Source organism: Mauremys mutica, chromosome 12 (assembly GCF_020497125.1).
Source record: "Mauremys mutica isolate MM-2020 ecotype Southern chromosome 12, ASM2049712v1, whole genome shotgun sequence".
Taxonomy (NCBI): Eukaryota; Metazoa; Chordata; order Testudines; family Geoemydidae; genus Mauremys; species Mauremys mutica.
Window position 1 is genome coordinate 15,304,471 of NC_059083.1, and position 19,993 is coordinate 15,324,463.

Here is a 19,993-nt window from a genome sequence, read left to right on the forward strand (position 1 = left end):
TACCTCGGGTCTTCACGGCGCAGGATCGATGTCCGCGGCTCCCTGTGTCGACTCCGCTAACTCCACTCGCTCCAGTGGAGTTCCAGAGTCGACAGGAGCGCGGTCGGGGATTGATATATTGCAACTAGATGAGACGCGATATATCGATCCCCGAAAAATCGATTGCTACCTGCGGATATGGCGGGTAGTCTGGACGTACCCTAGCTCTCACCATCAGTGTTCATGCTGAGAGACACTGATCACTAGAGGGATAGCTCAGTGGTTTGAGCATTGGCCTGCTATCCCAGGGTTGAGGGGGTCACTTAGAGATCTGGGGCAAAAATTGGTCCTGCTAGTGAAGGCAGGGGGCTGGACTCGATGACCTTTCAAGGTTTCTTCCAGTTTTAGGAGATTGGTATATCTCCAATTATTATTATTATTATTACTGTCATTGTTCAAACCACACACACAAAAATCTCACGACAAAGGGTTACACAAACATTAAAATAAAATAATATCTAAAAAAGGATGATTTGTGCAAATGACGATTTGTCTCTTGAAACCTGCGGGAAATCTGAGCTACAACCTATCCAACTAAACTAATATCAAAGACGTGACCTCACGGCCTTCACGAAGAGAGAAAAACCCACAGGCCAGGGTGGACTATAAAATGATTTCACATTCATAAAGTAAAATCTCAGAGACTCTTAAGAAATTTACCCATTTTCTTCTGAAGTGGCGAAACCAGCTTCACTTCTCACCTCCTTATTCGGCTGTATGAGTTACAAAAGATTTAGCATCATCATCATAAAAGAAAGAGAATGAAAGACAAAACCACCTTCACATCTACAAATGATCTGGACTAAACCTAGAAAAAGCCAGGAAACAATTTTACCAATAGATGGAAGCAGGGCTATAAAATCTGAAGGTCAAACTGTGCTTTGAAGTTCATTGAGATTTCCCTGCACACTCCCAAGTCTGTGACACTTCCTTCTCCAGCACTCAGGCATCTGACCTAAGACCATAGACATCAAAGCTGTGACTCCTAAGCCTGGAGAGCCAGGGACAGGTGGTAAGTGACACCTTGGGAGATGGACGGATAGAACAGAGACAGGTTAAACTTTCCATGGCTGGGACTGAGCCTGATGTGTTGAGAGTGGAGCGTGACAGTGACAGGGGAAGAAGGTTTCAGAGTGGGAGCCGTATTAGTCTGTATCCGCAAAAGGAACGAGGACTCCTTCTGGCACCTTAGAGACTAACAAATTTTTTTGGGCATAAGCTTTCGTGGGCTATGACGCACTTCATCAGATGCATGGAGTGGTGCATACAGTAGGAAGACACACACACACACACACACACACACACAATGAAAAAATGGAGGTTGCCATACCAACTCTGTGAGACTAATCAACTCAGGCGAGCTAGTATCAGTTTTCCCCTGCTGTTACTCACACTGTCTTGTCAACTGTTTGAAATGGGCCACCCTGATTATCACTACAAATGTTTTTTTTCTCCTCCTAATAGCTCACCTTAATTGAGTAGTCTCAAAGTTGGCATAGCAACCCCCATCTTTGCATGTTCTCTGTATGTATATCTTCCTCCTGTATGTTCCACTCTATGCATCTGAAGTGGGTTTTAGCCCACCAAAGCTTATGCCCGAATATAGGTGTTCGTTTCTAAGGTACCACAAGAACGCCTCATTCTTTTTTTAGGGGAAGGAGGGAATCTCTCGCACTCACCCCGTCGCCCTGAAATAGCAGAGAAGCTAAAACACCCCATTTTACTGTCCCTGCTCCCCACTTTTTTAGCATCTAGTTAATTCTGGTGCATAAGGGATAAAATGTACAAACACTAAATGCTTTCCGGCACGGCCTGGTGTAATGGGAGACTATCTGGGAACGAGAAAGTCTGGCCCCCAAGGGGGAACTCAGGGACTAGCAATCACTCTGCTAACGGGAGATTGGGGTGGGGGGGGTCAGAAACTGTGTTCCCTGCAGGCTACGCAGCTGCACTGCAGGCTATCGAGGGCCATGGAGGCAGGCAGGGAGGGGCCCCTCTGAAGGCTTAGCCCGGGTCCACTGGAGCTGCAGGGGAGAGGAACCCCTCCCTCAGCCCGGCCCAGGACCACAGGAGCTGCGATGGCTGGGGAGAGGTGTCTCTCACCCAGGGCCAGCTCCACAATCATTACTGGAGTGGTTATAAGTCAACCTCATACAGGTCAACTTAGGTTTGGAGTGTTGCCGTACCCTTACAAGCAAAGGGATTTCTCTCACCCCAAAGCTTTCAGCAGTCCATGTTCATTGGAAAGCCTTCCAGCTAGGACCACACCCCCAGCTCAATGATGCTCCTACTGTCTTTCAAGAGATCTTGCTCCCATGAGTAGAGATGGAGCAGGGGAGGTGGCCAGAGCCCTTCTCCCCGCCCCTTCTTATACTCAGAACCTTTATACTGGAAAAGTCTTTAGTGGGTCATGGGGTCAAGGAACTCCATGGCACAGGTGAGCGCCACACTACGCTACAGATGAATTGTAAGTTTCTTTGTTTACCCCTTTCTTTCTATTGGTGGACGGCCAAATAAGAGTTTTCTAACAGGGACAGTCAGTCCTTTGTTGTCTCTGAGGAGTTAGTCTGTGGGCGTTCCCCAGAACTATGGCATATTTCAGTAACAAACTGGGTTACCCTATGGCTGGGTTTTCCCAGAGAGAGCCTCTTTTTTGAGCCTGCTGAGTGGAGACGCTCTCTACACCAATATTCCACACGAGGATGGGCTACAAGCTGTCAGGAACAGTATCCCTGATGATGCCACAGCACACCTGGCAACTGAGCTTTGTCACTTTGTCCTCACTCACAACCATTTCAGATCTGGGGACAACTTATACCTTCAAGTCAGCGACACTGCTACGGGTATCCGCATGGCCCCACAGTATGCCAACATTTTTATGGCTTTCTTAGAAGAACGTTTTTTCAGCTCTCGTCCCCTAGCGCCCCCTCCTCTACTTGTGCTACATTGATGACATCTTCATCATATGGACCCATGGGAAGGAGGCCCTTGAAGAATTCCACCAGGATTTCAACAATTTCCACCCCACCATCAATCTCAGCCTGGACCAGGACACACAAGAGATCCACTTCATGGAAACTACAGTGCAAATAACTGATGATCACATAAACACCACCCTATACTGGAAACCTACTGACCTCTATACTTACCTACATGCCTCCAGCATCCATCCAGGACACATCACACGATCCACTGTCTACAGCCATGCCTCAAGACACAACCGCATTTGCTCCAATCCCTCCGGCAGAGACAAACACCTATAAGAGCTTTATCAAGCATTCTTAAAACTACAATACCCACCTGGGGAAGTGAGGAAACAGATTGACAGAGCAAGATGGGTACCCAGAAGTCACCTATTACAGGACAGGCCCAACAAGGAAAATAACAGAACACCACTGGCCATCACGTACAGCCCCCAGCTAAAACCTCTCCAGCACATCATCAACCATCTACAGCCTATCCTGGAGACAGTTTATTCTTAAGCAATTGCAAGAGGGGAACTACACACTCGGGCAGGGAATTTCCCTTACTTTAGGTAGGGCTCCAAATATAAACAATTGGGGCAAGGCCTTTCTACCTTTTTTTTTTTTATAGACAAGAATGATTATAGCTGCAGTTTGTTTATACATTTTTGCCTGATTTTTTTAAATAAGCTTTGCTCCAGTTTATGTTTTATTATTATTAAAGCAAGGTCAAAAAACAGCATTTCTGACCATTTCCCCAGCCGCCTAGCACAAACCCTGCTTCTACAAATCTTGCGCTATTAGCAAGGTTAGCCTGTCTTTTACTCTGTCACTTGACAACACAAAATGTCTACTATACTTCCACACACACCCCTTTTGTGCTTCTAGCACAACAATCAATTTTAAACTTTTATTTTTATTAAACCTTGCATTTTTGATTTTAGATTAAATGGTTTAGCCTCATGGGCTTTGGTTGGCTGCAACAACAATGCATGGTTAGTATAGGAGCGGCGCCAGGGTTTCTGGCGCCCTAGGCAGAATTCGAGGGGCGGCATTTTGTGCGCTCCCCTCAGGGCGCGTGGAAGCTTCCGGTTCCAGTCCCGTCGTGCCGCCGAAGAAGGACTCTCTGCCGAAATGCCGCCGGCGACAGCAGCAGTCATTGAGCTGCTCAATTGCCTGCTGCTGTTTTTCGCGGCACATCGGAAGAAAGTCCTTCTTTGGCGGCACGACAGGAGTGGAACCGGAAGCTCCCGTGTGCCCCGTGGGGAGCGCACAAAATGCCACCCCCCGAATCCTGGCGCCCTAGGCGACGGCTTAGGGTCGCCTAATGGTAGCACTGGCCCTGGGTTAGTATGAACATGTAAGGTATTATTATTATTACATTCTTTACGACAACATAATTTTAAGCTAAACAAAAGCAATAAAAGCATTAACATTCCCATTGTAATAATATGATGCAGCTGTTGTACTGCCTTAGTTACATAGCACAATACATCATAATTAGTACATAAAATAGATACACTATAGGCTGTATGAAAGGCACACTTTTCAATTTGATATATATATTTTGGAGCATATGAATTTGACCTTGTAATTCAGAGATTTTCTGGACCTTTGGTAGCAGTGAAAGCAAATTTTGGAATCGGTCAGGTACTAAGGCAGTTCAATTAAAGGGTTATTTGGAATCTCAGGGCTGATTGTAGAACTCTATTGCCTGCAGCAGTGGTGAGATTAAAATGTATGTCTTGCAAAGTGGTGGCTTTGACATTGGGGTGGAAAATTAACCATGCGTTGTGTTTGAGTCAGATCAGCCTGAGGCTTATTTATTTCAAGCATATGCTGGTAGCTCTCCCGATAACAAGGAACCTTAAAGCTTAAAACCACAAACAGTTACACACCCACTTTTCCAAACCTTATTAGTAACTTAGAAGTTTATCAAAAACAAGCCTTATTAAGAATATAGCTAAAGAAGTTTTTCCTGTTATTCACAGGTTGTACTCTTGCGGTTACTGGTTTTACCACTCCTTCTCCTTTGGCAAGTTTCTTTCTTGTCCCCCTTCCCCAACCCTCCTACTCACTTATGCAGTTAGCTTACCTTGGATAAATAGAGGCCTGGGAGAAATATGAGGCCTATTGAAGTTTTCTCTTACAACATACACGTGGCTATTATTAGCTTGGAAAAGCAGGTGTTCTGTAGGGTCGTTTTTTGTCCCATACCCTTCCAACAAACGTTGTCATGAACAGTGACAACTTCCCCTGGCTTCACTTTTTGTACACGCTGAAGCTGTGGGGGTTCTAAAGGCCAAAGTGTCCACTGATTCCCTATTTTTATTTAAATCTCGGGGGTTATTCCAGGAGCACTGACTACAAATCGGTTAAGAATACCAGGTAGTTTAATTTCCCAAATGTTTTGGTGAATTATTTAATCCCACATGCATTTTTGCCACGGACCCAGCAAGATACAGTATGTGGGAACCCACATCCCTCCAGTTGGTCCGTATGCTTGGAAGGAGCACTGCGAATGCCTGCACTTCCACCCAGAAAGTCTTTACGGCCACGGATCAGATGATACTCCTGAAGTGTCTGTAAGAGCCGTAGGCAAAGCATGATGCTCCAGATCACTCTGAATGGCCATGAGCTGGTCATTCAGGAAATCCTGAATTTCTGAACAAGCCAGATCTCACCACAATGCCTTCCCAGCCTCAGTGATATTTAGCACCATCGTCATCAGAAGTTTCTGGGTCATTGAACTAAGGGCAGAGATAACACGTAATTCAGCCTGTACCTGGGTTAGCTGTGCTCCAGAGAGAAGACCCGTGGCCTTTTCCAATTTATTTATGTTGTTGACCTTTATAGATATTCCAAATTGCAGCTGCGCTACTGGCACCATTTTATAGATGATTAGTGATGTCCCCTCCCCCCCCCCCTTTTTTTTTTTTAAGAGGAAACCCAGGCCCTTTGCTGTGCTAACCTAATGGCAGCTCCTTTTGAGCAATTAGAATATATAGAGGTGACCTGAAAACTGGAGACGGGCAGTGTACATTTATAGTCCCGAGCATAATTTAGCTTTCTCTTTTTTTTTTTTTAGGTGAAGTACCATGCCACATTTATTGGCTAAACACTTTTAGATACTTTTGGGAGGCATTAGCATTAATAGCATGGGAAGGGATATATTGCAATATGGTGCAGGTTAAATTATTGGTTACTGGGATTATTTTAGTACAGGTAAAATTTCCGGTGGCAGAACAGACTTTTTGGGTATACGTTTGATTATTTACCCTAGTTGGGTGACTAAGTAAAAATAAGGGACTTTTTCATTTCACATGCTATACATTTCGGGAACGGCCATTATATTTACCTTGCTATAGAACCCATTAATTTTAGATTTTGGGGGCTTATTTGTAGTGATAGTCTAGATTTCTATTTTTATTGACCCATTTGTTTTTTTACTTGTTTGCTTATATGACTTATTTTGAATTTTAAAGAATCAATTTTTTTGAGCAGAATTTTAGTAAATTACTAAGACGTGTAGGCTTTGGCCACTGTATTTCATTAGAATATATTTGTATCTGGGTATATTACAGGGGAGGTAGTGGTGGTGGGGGAGATGGTAGGAGTAGCATTTGTGGCAGCAAAATGCCTTTGGTATTCATCATCAGAAAGCCAACTGGGGAGTGCTATACATGCTGAAGGTACTTGTCCAAAAGCACAGCATGCATTACTTGGAATAAACCCCAAAGTCCAATGAATATCACATTTCCAAGACTCGTCCCCATAATGTCCTTCTTGCTAGTATACAATATTTTTTTTCCCCACCAGTGCCAGTTTTTAATGTTCTTTGTGGTCAGAAATATCTGGGCTTTGGTGGTTTCAGTAGAGTAAGTGTTCCTACTTCTTGGCACAGTGGTGGTTTAGCATTTTGCAGGGGAGAGGTTACTAGCACATCACCCTGTAATGCTTTAGGTTTTTTAGCACAAATCAAATGCGTGGTAGTTCTGTCAGTGGACAAGGGAGAGGTTACTAGCACTTTATCTTATCCTTTTTTTCTGCTGCCCAAAAGAAACAGCAGCACCAGAAGGAGAAACAGGCTGATCATCAGTCGTAAAGTCCTCTTGAGGTGGAGAGGCCTTTTTGCAGTGAGAAGCACGGGTCCAGACAGTCAGTTCTTGGCATTTTACAGCGGTGTTGGTAGTCATCAGGACTTGATAAGGGCCTTTCCAGCGTGGAGCCAGGGCGGTCTTTCGCTGATGGACCTTTATGTAGATCCAGTTTTCTGGTTTCAGCAAGTGGGAAGGTTGTTCAGCTATAATCATTATTGTCGATTTAAAAAAAGGTAGAAAGTCTTGCTCCAACTGTTTATCTTTGGAGCCCTACCTGGACTAAGAGAGATTCCCTGCCTGGGTGTGCAGTTCCCCTCTTGCAATTGCTTAAGAATAAACTGTCTCTGATTTGTTACAACCAACCTAAAAGTAAAAACTCTGTTTTCTTCCACAATTATTGATGCCGTGACTCGGATGGTAACGCCCAGCTCAGCCAGCGGCAGCTACTGCGGACTGTTCCCCTTCGAACCCCAAGGCGCCAATCAAGAGGTAAGAGACCTTTTGAAATCTCTAATGGGGTATCGAAGGAGGACTGCTCGTGGAACCGTCTGTCCCTCTGGGGCTCATGCCATCCGAACTTATTGATTTTGTAACAAAATCAAATGCAGAGAGTTACTGAGGAACTGTTGCCGCTCTCAATAAGATTAGTTTGAAGTGATCAGAGCCAGCTCAAGCTTTTTTTCCACCCCAAGCAAAAAGTGCCGCCCCCCCAGGCACGTGCTTCCTCGTCTGGTGCCTGGAGCCGGCCCTAGAAGTGGTACTGAGGATTTAGTTTTCCCTGATGTGTAACAAGGCCTGATCTGAGTCAATTACATGGAAGCTGCTTAACCCTTTTTGTCATGTGTCACAGAAGTTTAGATCCTGTGTGGATTCTCCCATGTTGAATGAGATCTGATCTCCATGTGAAGCTTTTCGCACAGTCCAAGCACTTACACAGTCACTCTCCTGTGTGGATTGCCTGATGTTCAACAAGGTTTGACCTTCTTATGAAACTTTTCCCACAGTCTAAGCACTTGTGGGGTCTCTCTCCTGTGTGGATTGCCTTATGTCGAACAAGGTGTGACCTTCTTATGAAACTTTCCCCACAGTCCACGCACTTGTGGAGTCTCTCTCCTGTGTGGATTTTCTGGTGTTTAACCAGGGCTGATCTCCGTCTGAAACTTTCCCCACAGTCCAAGCACTTGTAGGGTCTATCTCCTGTGTGAATTGCCTGATGGTGAACAAGGTTTGACCTCTGTTTGAATCTTTTCCCACAGTTCAAGCACTTGTGGAGTCTCTCTCCTGTGTGGATTGCCTGATGTTCAACAAGGTTTGACCTGTGTTTGAAACTTTTCCCACAGTCCAAGCACTTGTGGGGTCTCTCTCCTGTGTGGACTGACTGATGACAAACAAGCTGTGACCTTCGTATGAAACTTTTCCCACAGTCCAAGCACTTGTGGGGTCTGTCTCCTGTGTGGACAGACTGATGTTGAACAAGGTGTGACCTGTGTTTGAAACTTTTCCCACAGTCCAAGCACTTGTGGGGTCTCTCTCCTGTGTGGACTGACTGATGTTGAACAAGCTGTGACCTTCTTCTGAAACTTTTCTCACAGTCCAAGCACTTGTGGGGTCTCTCTCCTGTGTGGACTGACTGATGACAAACAAGGTGTGACCTTCTTTTGAAACTTTTCTCACAGTCCACGCACTTGTGGGGTCTCTCTCCTGTGTGGACGGACTGATGACAAACAAGCTCTGACCTCTGTATGAAACTTTTCCCACAGTCCAAGCACTTGTGGGGTCTCTCTCCTGTGTGGACTGACTGATGTTGAACAAGGTGTGACCTTTGTTTGAAACTTTTCCCACAGTCCAAGCACTTGTGGGGTCTCCCTCCTGTGTGGATTTTCTGGTGTTTAACCAGGACTGATCTCCGTCTGAAACTTTTCCCACAGTCCAAGCACTTGTGGAGTCTCTCTCCTGTGTCCACTACTTTATGTGTAACAAGGACTGACCTGCGTATGAAACTTTCCGCACAGTCCAAGCACTTGTGGGGTCTCTCTCCTGTGTGGATTGCCTGATGTCGAACAAGGTTTGACCTTCTTGTGAAACTTTTCTCACAGTCCACGCACTTGTGGGGTCTCTCTCCTGTGTGGACTGACTGATGACAAACAAGGTGTGACCTTCGTATGAAACTTTTCCCACAGTCCAAGCACTTGTGGGGTCTCTCTCCTGTGTGGACTGACTGATGACAAACAAGGTCTGACCTTTGTATGAAACTTTTCCCACAGTCCAAGCACTTGTGGGGTCTCTCTCCTGTGTGGATTGCCTTATGTTTAACAAGGTAGGCCCTTTCCTTGAAACTTTTCCCACAGTCCAAGCACTTGTAGGGTCTATCTCCTGTGTGAATTGCCTGATGTTCAACACGGTTTGACCTTCTTATGAAACTTTTCCCACAGTCCAAGCACTTGTGGGGTCTCTCTCCTGTGTGGATTGCCTGATGTTTAACAAGGTGTGACCTTTGCATGAAACTTTTCCCACAGTCCAAGCACTTATGGGGTCTCCCTCCTGTGTGGATTTTCTGGTGTTTAACCAGGGCTGATCTCCGTCTGAAACTTTTCCCACAATCCAAGCACTTGTGGAGTCTCTCTCCTGTGTGGACTGACTGATGTTGAACAAGGTGTGACCTGTGTTTGAAACTTTTCCCACAGTCCAAGCACTTGTGGGGTCTCTCTCCTGTGTGGACTGACTGATGTTTAACAAGGTGTGACCTGTGTTTGAAACTTTTCCCACAGTCCAAGCACTTGTGGAGTCTCTCTCCTGTGTGGACTGACTGATGACAAACAAGGTGTGACCTTCTTATGAAACTTTTCCCACAGTCCAAGCACTTGTGCGGTCTCTCTCCTGTGTGGATTGACTGATGACAAACAAGGTGTGACCTTTGCACGAAACTTTTCCCACAGTCCAAGCACTTATGGGGCCTTTCTCCTGTGTGGCTTTTCTTAAGTGACTTTCGTGCTGACTTTGGACTGAAACATTTCCCTTCAGCTCCTCCCACAAAGGTCGCCTGGGGTTGCACTTCTCCAGGAACTTCCTGATAATGATTCTCCTCCTCATTCTCATTCCCTCGCTCAGCACCTTCTGGAAGAGAGACAATCCAGACAGGAGTCATTGTGCTTGGAAGAAAGAGGAATAGCACCGAGGGAAAACCCAACAGAGAGACTGAGCAATTGGATTCTGCCTCCACATCCCACCCAAAGTGAAGGAGAAATGGGAAGGAAACTCCTGCATCTAAGAGGATGGGTGGAAAGTCGTGAGCGATATTTGCTGACTACAGCCCTGTCCTGGCTGTAACGAGGAAGAACTGAAGGTGTTTACTCACACCATATTTGGGGAATCTCAACTTTTTCCTTCCCTCCCTAGATGGTTCTGTGTCAGTCCTCACCTGTATGGGGGCATCTTGGAAGCCTTCTTTCCTCGCAGGTCTGGAGATCGGGCACCCACGGCTCTTCCCCTTGCTCCAGGCGGGCGATAAGCTCAGGTTTGGCAAGGGGAAATCCTGCGCAGGGGGTGAAATCAGACCAGATCAGGGTGCATGGAGCACTGGTGGAGTATTTGTCACTAAGGACATTCCGTGAGTGGAACCTGTCCCTGTGCTCTGCTGGAGGAACGTGGCATCCATAAGAACATAAGAAAGGCCGTACCGGGTCAGACCAAAGGTCCATCTAGCCCAGTATCTCTCTACCGACAGTGGCCAATGCCAGGTGCCCCTGAGGGAGTGAACCTAACAGGCAATGATCAAGTGATCTCTCTCCTGCCATCCATCTCCACCATCTGACAAACAGAGGCTAGGGACACCATTCTTACCCATCCTGGCTAATAGCCATTTATGGACTTAGCCACCATGAATTTATCCAGTCCCCTTTTAAACATTGTTATAGTCCTAGCCTTCACAACCTGCTCAGGTAAGGAGTTCCACAAGTTGACTGTGCGCTGCGTGAAGAAGAACTTCCTTTTATTTGTTTTAAACCTGCTGCCTATTAATTTCATTTGGTGACCCCTAGTTCTTGTATTATGGGAATAAGTAAATAACTTCTCCTTATCCACTTTCTCAACATCACTCATGATTTTATATACCTCTATCATGTCCCCCCTTAGTCTTCTCTTTTCCAAACTGAAGAGTCCTAGCCTCTTTAATCTTTTCTCATATGGGACCCTCTCTAAACCCCTAATCATTTTAGTTGCTCTTTTCTGAACCTTTTCTAGTGCTAGAATATCTTTTTTGAGGTGAGACCACCACATCTGTACACAGTATTCGAGATGTGGGCGTACCATGGATTTATATAAGGGCAATAATATATTCTCAGTCTTATTCTCTATCCCCTTTTTAATGATTCCTAACATCCTGTTTGCTTTTTTGACCGCCTCTGCACACTGCGTGGACATCTTCAGAGAACTATCCACGATAACTCCAAGATCTTTTTCCTGACTCGTTGTAGCTAAATTAGCCCCCATCATGTTGTATGTATAGTTGGGGTTATTTCTTCCAATGTGCATTACTTTACATTTATCCACATTAAATTTCATTTGCCATTTTGTTGCCCAATCACTTAGTTTTGTGAGATCTTTTTGAAGTTCTTCACAATCTGCTTTGGTCTTAACTATCTTGAGTAGTTTAGTATCATCTGCAAACTTTGCCACCTCACTGTTTACCCCTTTCTCCAGATCATTTATGAATAAATTGAATAGGATTGGTCCTAGGACTGACCCTTGGGGAACACCACTAGTTACCCCTCTCCATTCTGAGAATTTACCATTAATTCCTACCCTTTGTTCCCTGTCCTTTAACCAGTTCTCAATCCATGAAAGGACCTTTCCTTTTATCCCATGACAGCTTAATTTACGTAAGAGACTTTGGTGAGGGACCTTGTCAAAGGCTTTCTGGAAATCTAAGTACACTATGTCCACCGGATCCCCCTTGTCCACAGGTTTGTTGACCCCTTCAAAGAACTCTAATAGATTAGTAAGACACGATTTCCCTTTACAGAAACCATGTTGACTATTGCTCAAGAGTTTATCTTTTTCTATGTGTCTCACAATTTTATTCTTTACTATTGTTTCAACTAATTTGCCCGGTACCGACGTTAGACTTACCGGTCTGTAATTGCTGGGATCACCCCTAGAGCCCTTTTTAAATATTGGCGTTACATTAGCTAACTTCCAGTCATTGGGTACCGAAGCCGATTTAAAGGACAGGTTACAAACCTTAGTTAATAGTTCCGCAACTTCACATTTGAGTTCTTTCAGAACTCTTGGGTGAATGCCATCTGGTCCCGGTGACTTGTTAATGTTGAGTTTATCAATTAATTCCAAAACCTCCTCTAGTGAGACTTCAATCTGTGACAGTTCCTCAGATTTGTCACCTACAAAATCCAGCTCAGGTTTGGGAATCTCCCTAACATCCTCAGCCGTGAAGACTGAAGCAAAGAATCCATTTAGTTTCTCCGCAATGACTTTATCCAAGAGGAAGGGAACGTGGTCACTGAGCCCCCTTGCGCAGAGGAAGTTGTCTGGGGAGGTGAGCTGAATTATTACTACACCCTCACTAGGCGTTCCCAGGATCTCTGCACTCTGGGGGCCTTGCTGACTCACACACAGCTCTGCACTTAAACCCCTGCCTCTTTCTAAACCTGAAGAGCCCAGAGCCCTCCCCTGGGCTGGAGCTAGTCCCAACAAGGGAGGTGAACAGGGATTGTGTGTGCAGCCAAGAAACAACACAGACAGGACAATGCTCGATTTATGCCCCTTTGAAAGGTGGAGGGGTGGGGATAGTTTAGCTTGTCCACTGGGTTTTGACACCCATGTTCCACTGGAGAGGGCACAGAGATGCAACTCTCTCTCACATGGCAGCTGTGCATTATGGAACCCATTTGCCTCTAATGTAACTGACTGAGGAAGAACCTGAACACATTCAGATACTTAAGTCCCACGGCTTCTAATAACAGAGCAGACGGGAATCCCTTACCCAGCGAGGTCACCATCTCATAGTTCTCCTGCATGACGTCCCTGTAGAGGGCTCTCTGTGCAGGGTCCAGCAGAGCTCCCTGCCTCTGGGTGAAATACACAGCCACCTCCTCGAAGGTCACCGGCATCTGAAACAACAAGAGTCCCTCCCTCAGCACCTGCTGCCCCAGATACAATCCCACTAGTCACGGGAAGGGGAAAAAAATGTGAAGCTCTGGGAGGGCCAGACTGGCAGAATCCCACCCCCACCCAGCTCAGAGGCTTCAGGGTGGGAAGAAGGTGAGCGCTCCCTGTCCCCTACATCAGACGGAGCAGGGCCGGGATTTCTTATTTCCCACATGCCTGCCAGCCACAGCCTGACATGGGAACCAGAGCTCTGAGCCGGGGACAGGGACCGGAATACCAACAGCTTCTCTTCATATTTCACAGCAGCCTCAGGCCAGTGGGTCCAGGCTCCAGCATTGGGAGTCTGGAAAATGTTCCCAGGCCTGCCTACGGGGTTGATTCCTGTTTGAGAAATTGGGGAATGTCCCCTCTCCCCTCCCCCGCCTCCAATGGGCCTACTCAGAAAATCAGCAGGTTTCTCACACCCTGTCTCCTCTCTGCCTCTCCCTCACCCCGCCCAGTAGCTCCCTGAAAATCTCCTACCTGAACTGGCTCCATCACAGCCATTTCCCTTCCCTGTCTCCTGGAAGACGGGACCATCTGGAGCGAAATGTGGACGTGATTCCTCAGTCTGTCAGGGCGAGAGGAGCAATGGGGGAGGTTACGGAAGGGGCTTCAGTCCATGTCACCCGCAGATTCCCATGGAAGAAACAGATTCTTCACTCTTGTGTTTGTTAGCAGCAAGTCAGAGGCAGTTTATTTCAAGCAACTGCAGGGGGAGCCTACGGGGATGGGGGGCTTCCCTTTCTTAGGCAGGTCTCCAAAGTACAACAGTTTAAAGCACATATTTATAGGTTCCCATCACATATATCAACAGATACAGCTGAATCTTGTTATACATTTTCCTTCCCATTCTTATCTGAAAGCAAGGTTAGAAAACAGCTTCTCATGTCGTTTCCCCAACCACCTCGCACAATCGCCGCTTCTACAAATCTCGTGACGTTAGGGTTAGGGTTAGCCTTGTCGTGGAAAAACGACCAGGCGTTGTGTTTGGATCAGAACCGCCTGAGGCCTTTGACTGATTACCAGCGCACAGGGGCGGACCGCTATTGGAAACAGCCTCCCCGAAGCTGGTTACAGACAGGCTTATAAAGCTTAAAAGCACAAACTCGTTACACAAGGCTGCATACATTGCCTTGTCATTTCCTTACTAGAAATGTTGCAAAATCAATATAAATTAGAGCAAACTTAAATTCTTCCCATGTTAGGCCTCTCCTGGTATTTACTGTCTGTCCTTTTGCGGTGAAACGGTGACCGTGAAGGATATGGCAAATTGTTTTTGGCTAGGGGACTGTTGGGTACTTTCCACTGCCTCCTCTGTGCCCTCATTTCAGCGAGCTGACCTTGGCAGCTCGACATGAGGCTTGGGCCTATAAGGTTTGGATGCCACTGGATTTTCCCTTACAAGGGATTTGGGGTGCAGACTGCGGTGGGGAGAGGACACCCCCCAGCCCTCTCTCACCGCAGCAGCTCGGGGCAGGGTGAGAGGCACCTCTCCCCAGCCACGGCAGCTGCTGTGGTCCTGAGCCGGGCTGAGGGAGGGGTTCCTCTCCCCAGCAGCTCTGGTGGACCTGGGTCGAGCCTGGGGAGGGGATTTTTTCCATTCTGACTCCTTCTGCCCCTTGTACACAGAAACAAGCAGGATCTTAGTTCAAGGCCTGTAAGCAAGCTTGACCAAACTCAGAGGACCTTGACTAAAGCTTAAGGCCGGCTAAATTTTCCCTCACAGCCTGTCTTCTGCTCTGTCTCTTAAAAACACTAAGATGGCTGCTGCAAACCCCCTTTTCACACGTCCACATTCCCCCGAGGCTCTTGAGACACTTCCCGTAACAGCAACTCTAAGCCAAATGCTAGAAAAAGAAAAGGAAAAAAAGGGGCCACTTTGGGGGATTTCCCCGCACTGCCCTGTAAACTCCTCTCCCTGAGGAACAGCCGGAGCCCTCTGGTGGCATCACCCGAAGAACGAGCTGCCCTGGACTCCCCCAGCAGCCCCCAGGGACAGGCAGACAAAGGCTGATTCCATTGGCCCATCCACTCTCCCTACCGGCCAGAATCAGCAGCGACTCCGGTGGGGCTGAGAACTGAATCCTGCAGGAAAAACAGACCAGGGCCCCGGGCAGACCCCGAAACTCATGAGACACAGACCCCGCCAGCACGGGGGTGTCTGACAATACATAGGGTGACCAGATGTCCCGATTTTATAGGGATGGTCCCGATTTTTGGGTCTTTTTCATATATAGGCTCCTATCACCCCCCACCTCCTGTCCTGATTTTTCACACTTGCTGTCTGGTCACCCTAGACAATAACACACTGGGACCTCCCCATCCCAGCCTGCCCCCCTCAGCCCCAGCACCCGCCTCCTGCCCCCACCCCGCTCCCCCGCCTGCCCTCACCCCCGGCACCTCTTTAGCCTCCGCCCCCTGCAGCCCGGGGGTGCCGGGGGGGGGCGGGTCTCTCTCACCTTCCCTCCGAGCGGGGCCCCGGGGCAGGGGCCGGGCCGGGCTGGGGGCTCTGCCCTGGGAGAGGCTCCTGGGGGGGGGAGCAGCGGGAAGGGCCCTGCTGGAGATTCCCCTCTCCCGGCTGCAGCCAGGGCTCCGGGCTCCCAGCACCAGCCGCCCCCCGGGGCTCGGGGATCTCGCCAGGAGCCTGGGAGCCAGAGTCACCGCAGCGGCTGCGAGTCACTTCCTGCGGCCGGGCCGGAGCCCAGCGCTCGCTGCCCGGAGCCGCCTCCCGGCTGCTCCTGGGTCCTAGCGCTGCAGGGATCGCGCTGCAGCATCTCTGGGTCCGGCTCCTGTTCCACTCCCAGGCGCTATGATCAGAAGGGCCCATCATCTGGCCCAGGGGGTCTCATGACCAAAGTTGGTGGCCAGGAACTCTCACTGGTGGTCGCTCTGACACTTTCCCCTATAATCCTAACTAACTTTAGGAGAAACCAATAAATATGCACAGAGGTAAGAGGCGGGAACGTTCCTGACTCTCTCTTTGCGGGGAAGAGGAAGTGGAGGGGGGCAGCCCAGCAGGTCACACACAGCTTGTAGTGCAGCCGCATTGCTGGGAGAGAGCTGCTGCTGGTCGTGCAGGGAATTATCTCAGTCCATCAGCAGGGCACCCTCCTCTGGTGGCGTCTCACGCTCTGTCACTGCTTCGCTGGCTCCATGTCTTCAGAAGCCAGAGCCGCATCTCTCCTGGACCAGTGTCCTCTTCGGGGTACAGCCCTCTGGCTGAGCCCCAAACTCCGTTCCCCCCACTTTCTGCGGTGTAAAGGTTTGCTTTAGTGGGACATTACTGAGAGTATCCAATTCAGGATGAACTCCTGAGACCAAGGGCAGGCACAGCCCATGATAGGTAGTCCTTCACTCACAAGGTACAGCGAAAAGCGAACTTCTTTGTCATCGCTCTGGCTAACAAAGTCAGAGAAGCAATTCCCTCGGATACTCCAGTCCCCTTGTATCACCACTAGAAGCATTGCTTAGAGGGATGAGTGGTCATTAAAATCAGTGTCCCCAGTTAAAGGTTCTCCTGATCCCAAAGGATCAGCTACACACTCATGTCCATATACAAATCAGATCTTACCCAGAAATCATCCTGTTGCCAATTCTTTAGTATCTAACATATAAAAGTTTATTAATAAAAAGAAAGGTGAGTTAAAATTGGTCAAAGGAATCAAATACCTACAATAATCATAAAGCTCTTGATTCGGCAGCGATGGAATAAACTGCAGGCTTATATCAAGTTTCTGGTTACTCCCAAATCATTAGAAGGACTTCCATTCCCCGGTTGGAACGCTCCCCTTCGTACAAATGCATAGTCCAAGGGTTTGAGCAGCAGAGAAACTGGAGCAGGAAAGAGGTAAGATGGAGATGTTTCCAGGGTCTTTTATAACTTGCATCATGTGCAGGGAATCCCATTGAAAAGAACAGTAACAATGTCCAGTCACATGAGCCATCACATGGGCAAATCACCCATCTACGCATGACTTTACAGGCAGAAGCCATGGCCCACATGCTAGTTTGAATGTTCCCAGGAAGGCTCATCCGATGTGGACTGGCATCTCCCGAGGCCCATTGTCAGTCAGGTACTTCTTGCTGGGCCACGCAATTTGAATCGTTCCTTCGCAATACGCTGGCCAAATGCTTCACTGGGGCTACTGAGAATCAAACTCATGGAAGTACAACTATGTAGCCAATACTAATAATTTTAAACACATCAATAACATATGCATGCAACTAGAACAAACATACCCAGCTATTGCAATCCTTTCCATAGGCACCTCACTTGACCACCTTTGCACAAGATTTCTTGCAAACATAGAACAGTGGTTACAACAATGATCCAGATGATATTTTAATCAGGTCACGTCATACAGGAGAACCAGCAGCCCTTGCTCCCAGCCTGTCGCCGTGGTGCCGAACTGCAGCCCCTAGTACAGCCCTTCCCTCAGGGGCAAACTGTGGTTCTTCGATGGGCCACTCTCTTTGGCAGCAAGTGGGACAGACCCGCTTGCTTCTCTGGGCCCCTCCCCCAGGACCCTCTAGCAGCAGCACTTACTGCCTCTCCTCCAAGTGCTGCTGCTTACCTCTTTATCCCTGGGCCACTTCCCGGTAGCCCCAGCCCCTTCCCTGCCTCCTATCGGGGCTTCTGTCTGGCAGCCAGTCAGGCTGCAGCTCCGCTTACTCGCCTGACCCCACCCTGCTCTTCCTGACACTTCTCTTTATAGACAACTAGTCCTCTTCCATCAGGCTGGAGAAAGAGACTGCTCTCTGCTCTGCAGAACAGTCCTTTTTATATGGCCCTCGCATGCTGCTCCATCAAGCCTCCTTTCCATTGGCTCTCTCCGCAAGTCCTCCTCTCATTGGCTGGGCTTTGCCCAGCCTCCCCAAGGGCTGCTTTAACCCCTCTTCTCCCAGAGTGGGAAACTGCACTACACCTAGGGTGACCAGACAGCAAATGTGAAAAATTGGGATGGGGGAGTGGGGGTAATAGGAGCCTATATAAGAAAAAGACCCAAAAATCAGGACTGTCCCTATAAAAATCAGGACTTCTGGTCACCTTAACTACACCTCACCTTGTGACTACCCCTGCCACATCCCCTCCAGCACCCACTCTACCCCCTCCAGCTCCCACCTTCCTCAGTGTCTCTTTTTGGGCACCTGGGATATGGTCACCCTAGCAACAAACATACACTAAAAACTCACCATTCTACATGCACTGGTGTTACACGCATTTCAATGGCAGATCATGACTTTTCCAATGATCCCTCACCAGGCCTACGTTGTACACGATATATCAGAACCATACATAAGTGGTGAGCATGGGGGGGCAAAGAGAGTCTCTGTCATCCCAACACAGGACACTGAGGTAGATGGGGAAGGGGTGACTGGGTGGACTGTCGGGTTCCTCATCTCCCTCTGGCCTCAGTGATGGGGGTCGGCCTGGCTTCAAGGCTGCCCAGGTCTGTTGACATCCCCGGCTCCCTTCTTGCCTCAGCCCAAGTTTGGCATCTCAAGAATAGGGAGACGCTACTGCCTCCCCTATCATTGTCCGGGATGTCGTTCATGGACCTTTAGAGTTCAGGGGCAGCTTCACACGACTCAGCCAGTCCAAGTTGAGTCCCTCCCTCTCTGGTACCGGTGCAGCGAGTTCACAGTTCTCAGCCTCGGCTGTAAGGCTCGGAGGAGCAAACCCAACAGTTTCCCAGCTCTGTTCCCCCAACTTCTCCCCCTCCCAACGGTATCTCACATCTCTGCAGGGATCAGACAGTGTCGTGGAAATTACCCAGGCCTTGCGTTTGGATCAGACAGCCTGAGGCTTCTTTATTGTAATACAAGCATGCGGGGAGAGACAGCTGCATCGAGCTGCTCTGCAAAGATGAAAACAATAAAAGCTTACATAGATTTTTAACAATATACAGATAAGCACATTTCCTCATTAATATTTCCTTATTAGGAACACAGCAAAACCAAGTTGTCCCATTTTAAAGAGTTGTTCTTTTGCGGTTAACAGCTTTCTTAAGATTACCTGTTGCAATTGTGTTTCTCAGAGCTCCCTCATTCCCCCTCTTTATCATGTACACAGTTAACTTGACAAAAGTTTAGGCTCACTTAACATTGCTTTCACAGGCAGTAACTTCCATTTCAGTCTCTGTCTCTCGCATTCTGAATCTAGGGGCTGGTCTACACTGGGGGAGGGGGTATCGGATACGCAACTTCAGCTATGTGAATAGCATAGCTGAAGTCAAAGTATCTTAGATCGATTTACCTCGGGTCTTCACGGTGCAGGATCGACGTCCGCGGCTCCCCGTGTCGACTCCGCTACCTCCACTCGCTCCAGTGGAGTTCCAGAGTCGACAGGAGCGCGTTCGGGGATCGATATATCGGAGACGCGATATATCGATTCCCGAAAAATCGATTGCTACCTGCGGATATGGCGGGTAGTCTGGACGTACCCAACTCTCACCATCAGTGTTCATGCTGAGAGACACTGATCACTGGAGGGATAGCTCAGTGGTTTCAGCATTGACCTGCTAACGTCATCGATTGGATTATGAAGACATCCACTTACGAGCGTAGGAACGGAATCCAGTGGACGTTGTGGACCCAGCTTGATGACCTGGACTTTGCCGACGACCTTGCACTCCTTTCACACAGTAAACAGCAGATGCAAGAGAAGACCAACGTAGTGGCAGCCACGTCATCACAGGTTGGCCTCAACATCCACAAGAACAAGAC

General features: G+C 48.1%; 2 protein-coding genes and 1 long non-coding RNA gene across 3 annotated transcripts in view; all 3 read right to left on the reverse strand.

Moving 5' to 3' along the window:
- Positions 1–8,096: 8,096 nt before the first annotated feature.
- LOC123346048 (zinc finger protein 850-like) lies at positions 8,097–13,155 on the reverse strand (the record flags this gene model as incomplete). Its single annotated transcript, XM_044983250.1, has 3 exons — positions 13,101–13,155; positions 10,521–10,634; positions 8,097–10,216 (listed from the first exon to the last, which is right to left on the reverse strand). Coding segments are annotated over exons 1-3 (2,268 nt in total), but the record flags the coding sequence as incomplete, so codon positions are not given.
- Positions 13,156–13,178: 23 nt separating this feature from the next.
- LOC123346072 lies at positions 13,179–15,785 on the reverse strand. Its single transcript, XR_006572917.1, has 3 exons — positions 15,727–15,785; positions 13,748–13,835; positions 13,179–13,227 (listed from the first exon to the last, which is right to left on the reverse strand). It is a non-coding gene; the product is annotated as an uncharacterized LOC123346072 (long non-coding RNA).
- Positions 15,786–18,818: 3,033 nt separating this feature from the next.
- The window catches only part of LOC123346596 (zinc finger protein 250-like), a 10,385-nt gene continuing 9,210 nt past the window's right edge, over positions 18,819–19,993 (reverse strand). Inside the window, exon 4 of the mRNA XM_044984073.1 lies at positions 18,819–19,008. Within this exon, the coding sequence (XP_044840008.1) occupies positions 18,819–19,008 (190 nt within the window). The remainder of the gene's footprint in view (positions 19,009–19,993) is intronic.